We start from the raw sequence: 8,978 nt of genomic DNA, 5'->3' as shown, positions 1-8,978 counted from the left end.
ACTGAAAGTTCAAATTTTTTCCAATATTCAAGAAAGATAAGTTTGTCGAAAATCATTGAACCATGACCAAATTCAAACTTAAACTGCTTATTCCTAAGATGTATCTATATTATTTTCAAAGTGAAAGGGACATAACTCTGCCAAAAAATCATCAAACCATGACCAAATTCCAACTTGACCTGCCCATTCCTTTGACATATCCATATGTCAAATTTGAGTTGAATATGTAACACTGTTGGGTAGATAATGAACAGAAACTGTAAATTTCATATTATTTTCAAAGTGAAAGGGGCATTACTCTGCCAAAAATCATTGAACCATGACCAAATTCGAACTTGGCCTGGGCATTCCAAAAACATATCCATATGTGAAATTTGAGTTGAATGTGTTGTACTGTTGGGGAGATAATAAACAGAAACTGAAAATTTCATATTATTTTCAAAGTAAAAGGAGCATAACTCTGCCAAAAATCATCAAACCATGACCAAATTCGAACTTGACCTGTATTTTCTCATGACATATCCATATGTCAAATTTGATTTGAATGTGTTGTACCGTTGGGGAGATAATGAACGGAAACTGAAAATTTCATATTATTTTCAAAGTAAAAGGGGCATAACTTTGCCAAAAATCATCGAACCATGACCAAATTCAAACTTGACCTGTATTTTCTCATGACATATCCATATGTCAAATTTGATTTGAATGTGTTGTACCGTTGGGGAGATAATGAACAGAAACTGAAAATTTCATATTATTTTCAAAGTAAAAGGGGCATAACTCTGCCAAAAATCATCGAACCATGACCAAATTCGAACTTGACCTGTATTTTCTCATGACATATCCATATGTCAAATTTGATTTGAATGTGTTGTACCGTTGGGGAGATAATGAACGGAAACTGAAAATTTCATATTATTTTCAAAGTAAAAGGGGCATAACTCTGCCAAAAATCATCGAACCATGACCAAATTCGAACTTGACCTGTATTTTCTCATGACATATCCATATGTCAAATTTGATTTGAATGTGTTGTACCGTTGGGGAGATAATGAACGGAAACTGAAAATTTCATATTATTTTCAAAGTAAAAGGGGCATAACTCTGCCAAAAATCATCGAACCATGACCAAATTCGAACTTGACCTGTATTTTCTCATGACATATCCATATGCCAAATTTGAGTTGAATATGTGCAACCGTTACTAAGATAATGAACGGAAACTGATGATGACGGAATGACAGAATGACGGAAGGACGGAATGACGGAAGGACGGAAGGACGGAATGACGGAAGGACGGAACAGGGTAACACTATATGCCCCGGCCATTACATGGCGGGGGCATAAAAATAAGTTTTAAATTGAAATAGAAGATTAAGTAAAGTATTAGGGTGTCTGAAAATCTAAAATATTCATTAACAGTTTTATTAGATCTCTGATAGATAAATGTTAATGGTCAAAGATAATAAATTGAGCAGATTTCCACCTGTTTTATAAATTACTTTAATATTTTAAAACTTTCAAGATTGTTAATCATCCAAGCAATTACTAAGACAAGCATCCTGACCACTGAGGAAAAAATGTGGCCACTAGAGTGTTATCAAGGTTTTTCCTTATCTGGGCAGTGTAACCTGGTTTTTGACCCCAGGGGACCAATATTCAAACTTGACCTAGAAATCATCAAAACAAACTTTCAGACAAATTTCCAGGATATCTGGATCAAAACAGTACCCACTAGTGATAACAATTTTTTTCCCATTTTTTACTTCCTGTGACCTAGTTCATAATCCGAAGTGGCCCATTTTTGATCTCATCTGAGCTATTACCTAGACAAGCATCCTGACAAATATTGATGCTGATGGAGGCAATAATGTGACCACTAGAGTGTTAACAAACAAATGTGGACGGACGATGGACATTCAACGATCCTAAAGGCTCACCCTAAGCTAGATCAGGTAAGCTAAAAAACAAGAATGTCGAACGACACATATACCCCCCTTTCTAGCAATTGACTCACATAATTGGTAATTTTATTACAGAAACTTGCCAAAAATGGGTACATGGAAGTGTTCAATTATGGAAAAATCAACAGAAACCATTTTGACATTTAAGGCCCATGTGACATTGACCTTTGACCTAATGACCCCTAAATCGTTAGAGGTCATCTACTACTTATGACCAATAACTAGGTGAAATATGAAGACTTTGTGATGAATACTTTTCAAAATAATCAGCAGAAACCTTTTGACATTTAAGGCCCCTGTGACCTTGACCTTTGACCTAGTGACCCCAAAATCAATAGGGGTCATCTACTAGTGATGACCAATCACTATGTGAAATATGAAGACTTTGTAATACATACTTTTCAAGATAATCAGCGGAAACAATTTTGACATTTTAAGGTCCCTGTGACCTTGACCTTTGACCTAGTGACCCCAAAATCTATAGGGGTCATCTACTAGTGATGACCAATCACTATGTGAAATATGAAGACTTTGTGATACATACTTTTCAAGATAATCAGCGAAACCATTTTGACATTTAAAGCCCCTGTGACCTTGACCTTTGACCTAGTGACCCCAAAATCAATAGGGGTCATCTACTAGTTATGACCAATCATTGTGTGAAATATGAAGACTTTGTGATAAATTCTTTTCAAGATAATCAGCGGAAACCATTTTGACATATAAGGTCCCTGTGACCTTGACCTTTGACCTAGTGACCCCAAAATCAATAGGGGTCATCTACTAGTGATGACCAATCACTGTGTGAAATATGAAGACTTTGTGATACATACTTTTCAAGATAATCAGCGGAAACCATTTTGACATTTAAGGCCCCTGTGACCTTGACCTTTGACCAAGTGACCCCAAAATCAATAGGGGTCATCTACTAGTGATGACCAATCACTATGTGAAATATGAAGACTTTGTGATACATACTTTTCAAGATAATCAGCGGAAACCATTTTGACATTTAAGGTCCCTGTGACCTTTGACCTAGTGACCCCAAAATCAATAGGGGTCATCTACTAGTGATGACCAATCACTATGTGAAATATGAAGACTTTGTGATACATACTTTTCAAGATAATCAGCGGAAACCATTTTGACATTTAAGGTCCCTGTGACCTTGACCTTTGACCTAGTGACCCCAAAATCAATAGGGGTCATCTACTAGTTATGACCAATCACTATGTGAAATATGAAGACTTTGTGATAAATACTTTTCAAAATAATCAGCGGAAACCATGTGGTCTACCGACGGACAGACCGACGGACAGACAGACAGACCGACATTAGCAAAACAATATACCCCCTCTTCTTCGAAGGGGGGCATAAAAAACCCAACCTAACAATTATTGTCACTGTTTTCATCAAAGTGTAAACCCGCACAACCTGCTTAATTTCTTAAATGGACTTGTCCAACCTGCAATTTTGGAACTGTCCATTATCAAATTCGGGAATATCATTATGAAAAATTTGAAGTTATTCAGGCAATAGTATGGAGCCTGGTCAGACTGCATCGATGTGTAGGCTGGCCTGGTTCTATACTGGTAACAAGGGCTAATCACTCTCATTGCCAGCAAGTTATAGGTTAAAGAGTAATTGAGTCGTGTCATGACAAAACCAACATAATGGGTTTGCGACCAGCATGGATCCAGACCAGCCTGCGCATCCGCGCAGTCTGATCAGGATCCATGCTGTTCGCTTACAAACTCTATAACAAGTAGAGAAACTGATAGTGAAAAGCATGGATCCTGATCAGACTGCGCAGGCTGGTCGGGATCCAAGCTGGTCGCAAACCCATTATGTTGGTTTTGTCATGACTTTGCTCAATTGTTTTAACAGATAACACATTTATATACATGTAATTAAATAACAAAAAAAGACATGTAATTAACATTTAATGTTGAAAAAAAAAGGAACATGAACACAAGTAATACATAGTTAATATTTTGTACACAATTATTTTTTTTATACACACACATATATAACCAAAACCAAACATTATGCCTCCAAAAAATTTATACAACATAAATTATCTACAATTAATACATATTTGCTACCAACACAAAACCCTGTCAAATAAGGAAAGGAAAATAAGCTTAAGGAAAGAAAATGAAGAAAATAAACAAGGTAAAATAAATGGATCTATTTTAAAACTGACATAAATATTCACAAAAGACCCATTTCCAACTATCGTTTTAGCTATATTTGACTAAAGGGTTACCTTAAAAAAATAGCAAAAAATTCTGCATGCAAAGCAAGTTTTACTTTAAGTATTCATGTAAAGGAGTCATTGAAAGATTACTTTCAAAACTTTTTTACGATGCTAGGCACCAATAAAGATATTTTCCCTATAAATATTTACAGATATAGACTTCTAAGACTTCAGCATGTTACAGAAGAAAATGTTGTTTTGTTGGGTTATAAGTCGTATCTGCAATGTAAAAGCCATATAGGGACTTTCCGGCTTTACTGGTGAAGGGAAACCTCGGGGAATCCTCAATGTATTATTTTTAGGCACAAGCCATCAATGTTCAGTAAGCTTGCTGGATAGCTTCCTCACACAGAATAGTCCAAAGTAAAGCAGTAAACTTTTAAAGATTTAAACCACTTGGCCAAAGACGCCCCTTAGAAGAAAAAACTAATTTAAACCATAAATGAAAGAGATTTCAATTTCAAAAGCAAAATATTTAATTTCAGAAAGCAAAAACTAAATTTCAAAAGCAAAATGAAAAAAACAAAACTAAATTTCAAAAGCCATTAATGAAAAAGCACAAATAATTACATTACATGAATTAAATTTTAATGCCCAAAAACAATGACTTTTTGACAATCCTAACTTAAATTTACTTCATTTGTCAATAAAGTGTATAAAGTTGGCCAACTTTCATGAACATTTTCACAAGTGGCTACTTACTCTTCTGCCTTCTCAAATGTCCATAGTAGTCCAATAAGAAAATTGTTAATCACCTTAGTTCACCAGTACAAATAGATTTTCTGTCTGCCTTTGTTCCCCTTGCCCAAAAAGTAACAAATGGGGTGTTTATTAAATAATAAAATACCATATGAAGTTTTAGATGTGAATGCTTTTTTTTCACTCTATGAATAAACAATCTTATTCTGGAAAAAGGAGCTATTTATAAAACTATTTATTTTTAGCTTCACATTTGATTCAGGTATTCTTTTTACATCACAAATGAAATTGCATTTGACCATTGGAAATTATATAAAATTGGTATACACATCTCATGATAATCAAAAGTCATTTCTAGCATATAGATTTAATGATTCTTTCTCTAAACAAAGTATGAACTGATAAGTAAATGACACGCACATGTTTTCTGCACAAAAGATCAAAAACAGTATGAGAGATTGTCTAAAATATAATGAAAAAAAAATTGCCCTATTTTTTTTTAAGACGTCACTACAGGTGACAAACCAATCTTTATATAGCTGCACAATCAGTATCCTCCAGTTCCTTAGACACAACCCATATTGTATATATTAAATCCAAGTTTCTGACCAATTCTTCACGAAAGGAAAGCACGAAAAAAAATACGTTCATGCAAACAAATTATAAAAAGAAAATATGTAATAATTTTTTTTTCAATATTGCACCAAACTAAGTTTTGAAAGGTATGAAATGTTGGAAGAATAATACAAAATACATGTAAATTAGATCACTAAAAAAAAATCACAAAAATGAATGGAAGAATGTGGGTAGGGACAGGCAGGGTCATGGGAGATCAGAACTGTTCTATAATCAACCAAATATGACATGTTTAAAAACACATTTACCCATCCAAATTCACACAACTTTACGATAAATCAGTTAAGCATAGAAAAGAAAAATAATATAACATGTCTATTAATAGAATAAAAACACTATTAAAAGTGGCGGAGAAAAAAAACAACTACATATTTACAACAATATGAATACCATTATTTACACTGATATGCCAAGACACAATGAAAAAAAACAAAAAAAACTTAATTAAAGAAAAATGGGCAACATAATGAAATAAAATCAAAACCCTTTAAAATTTCAAGATAGAGACTCCCAAAAAATTGAGAGACAAAATGAAAAGTAAAATAATTTTTTTTTTTTAATTTCAATATAGCTTATCCCGTAATATTATAACCTATGTTAACAACTCACTGATTTCTTTATTAATCCATTTTCTTTATGTTTAAGAATGAAATTCAGGATTTTACCACCAGTGAGATAAAATTCATATCACTCACTGTATAGATCACACTGGCATGGCATAAAAACCCTGATTTTTCATCAATTCACATGAAAATATAGCGAACAATTTTTTTTTATATCTGTCATTCTATTTGTAAAACGGGACTATATAATACACCCCCCCCCCCCATTTTTTTTTTCCATTATTTACTAGGAAACTACAGGGCAGTCACAGGTACATAAAACAAACTCATGGGATTTTTTTTTCTCCCTCTGTTATCAATTTCTTATTCCTCTATTTACTCACAAAACAAAAGTCAGTTGCATACAATAAATGAAACACACAAACAGGGCCACTACATAAGTACATATATTTACACACACACACACAAAAAAAAAGAGAGCATAAAACATTCATAATATAAGTCAACAGTGCATGAAAATCAGCATTAAAATATATACATTAATTTCTAAAGTTTAAATTAAACACTGAAGAAAAATGGTCTACAACAAAGTATTTTTTGTACCATATATATTTACATTACAGCACTATATTTTACCGTATTTACACTATTTACAGTATGTACATATAATCTAATTTTTGGTCCACAGCTATGAGCTGTCAACTATTTCACGTCTTTTTGAGCCACACCATGACAAAACCAATGTAATGCGTTTGCGACCAGCAGGGATCCAGACCAGCCTGCGCATCCGCGCAGTCTGATCAGGATCCATGCTGTTCACTATCAGTTTTGCTACTTGTAATAGGGTTGGTAAGCGAACAGCATGGATCCTGATCAGACTGCGCAGGCAAGTCTGTATCCATGCTGGTCGCAAACGCACTCTGTTGGCTTTGTCGTGACGAGGCTCATTTCTCTCCTGTCAGAACTTTAATATATCCTCAATGTATTTAATTTTTGAAAAACTGACATTAACAAATGCCACACAATCAGGGTAATGTATTTCTTTAAATAAATTTATTCATCAGATATATTAATAATAAACAGGTCTTTAAACACAAGTAATTTCTTGTCTGTTGTATTAAAGGATTACTAAGTTATAAGCATGTTTGAAAGAACAATTTCTTTTTCTATTTTAGTCTGTTCAAATACAGATTTATAATGTCTGCCTAATAAAACTGGCACTAATCTGTTTTTCTCAGACTTCATCATACTTTATGATGATGCTACACTAAATGTGTGAGGCAAAAAAATTGCCTTTAACATATTTCTATACTACATGTCAAGGTCGGTATCATGTAAATGCCAAGTTTTGGTTATATGTCGTTTGATTGGGTAACTATTTTGTAACATGTCATTTGATTGGCTAATTTTTATAATTATAAATCGTGTTCCTGGTCAACGACTACCTGCTAGCTATCAGTATCATTATATATGTAAGATAAACCTGACCTCTTGCAGACTCGTATTAGTAGACCATCCTTTATTTTTATTTTATCACTTCAACTTTTGATGTTGAAATTCCTCATGACCAATCATACACTCTAAAACTTTTTACATTGAAATCTTTTTTCTTTTTTTTTGTTTCCACTTTTTTTCCCTTTTTACCAATAAAATCATAAAAAGTCTGCATAAATTTTGGGTAAAAATCACTTCGTTTCTTTTTTATTATAATTTTTTTATTGGATGAATAAAAATAAAAAGGTTTAAAATTGCAATTTGATACTTAGGACAACATTATCTTTCTATGCTTAGCTTGAACCTTATGATCATTCTCTTCCATATATTCTTGTAACAGAAGCCCTTATATACATCCCTTCTATCTTATTCATTACATTGTTGCAAGGATATCAGAATTTGTCCCAAGCTGCATATAAAACCTAGAAGTTTAACACCTTTACCTATACTACTGGCCTAATTTAGGGTAACTTAAAGCCTATCTTAAATTACACCTTTCGTCTCAAAAAGATCAATGCCACAAACATCACAGGAAGATCTTTTTCATTCCCATTTCTAATTCTAAAACGTATCTTATCATTCACTTTTTCCTCCAGTTATAAGATCTTCTTTCCTTTTTCCCCCCAATTTGTTCATGAAATGAAGCTTACATGGCATTTTGGGCCAGCAAACTTTTTGATATTTAAACGATTAAAAACTCCAAAAACTTTGTATAACAAAGCAAGTAGGAATCTCAGTGTCTGATCATAATTTCATTAGTGCTCTACCTGTTTTCCAATGACTGAATATATGATGTATCTGCACTGCATTACTCTAGTTGAGGGAAGATAAACTGATGTTTTTTTCAGAACGTGTCAGCATAATGTATTATTTTTTGACGAGATTTGCAGAAATTTTAATATTTACAAACATCCCTCTTAATGCCTGCCCTATTCTCTAAAGTTTGTAAAATGTGATTTTGTAGCGCCTCTATAATTCTATCTTGTAAGTTTTATAGTTGTCCAGGACAACAACCCAAACACATATTCATGTATTTTTTTATATCCAGTCATGTGTGATTATATATTTTGGGTAACAACGAAATAACTGTTCCAAATATATACACAGTTTACATTGTCGATGAACGTCTTCTGAAACCTGCACATTAAAGTGTCATTAGAATAGTCTCCCCTTAAGTACGCTCTAGCTCGTCCAGAGTAAGTACTCGATGAGCGTGACCTTGTACAGGAAGTGGCGGCATTGTGGGTAATTGAGTTTTTAACATGTCTGTGCCGAACCACTTCATAAGATCCTGCTTGTTACCGCTGTTTGTAACTGTTACCATGGAAACTGGAATACCAGGTGAAATAGGGCCATCTGCAA

The 8,978-nt window shown here is 33.5% G+C and overlaps 1 protein-coding gene across 1 annotated transcript in view; it reads right to left on the bottom strand.

Annotated features, from left to right (window-relative positions):
- Window positions 1-5,433: 5,433 nt before the first annotated feature.
- Window positions 5,434-8,978, bottom strand: part of LOC132721058 (eukaryotic translation initiation factor 4E transporter-like) — a 49,826-nt gene continuing 46,281 nt past the window's right edge. Inside the window, exon 27 of the mRNA XM_060705312.1 lies at window positions 5,434-8,972. Within this exon, the coding sequence (XP_060561295.1) occupies window positions 8,788-8,972 (185 nt within the window). The 3' untranslated portion in view covers window positions 5,434-8,787. The remainder of the gene's footprint in view (window positions 8,973-8,978) is intronic.

Source organism: Ruditapes philippinarum, unplaced genomic scaffold (genome assembly GCF_026571515.1).
Source record: "Ruditapes philippinarum isolate M1 unplaced genomic scaffold, ASM2657151v2 ctg2733_1_1_1_1, whole genome shotgun sequence".
Taxonomy (NCBI): Eukaryota; Metazoa; Mollusca; class Bivalvia; order Venerida; family Veneridae; genus Ruditapes; species Ruditapes philippinarum.
This window is presented reverse-complemented; position numbering and strand designations above follow the sequence as displayed.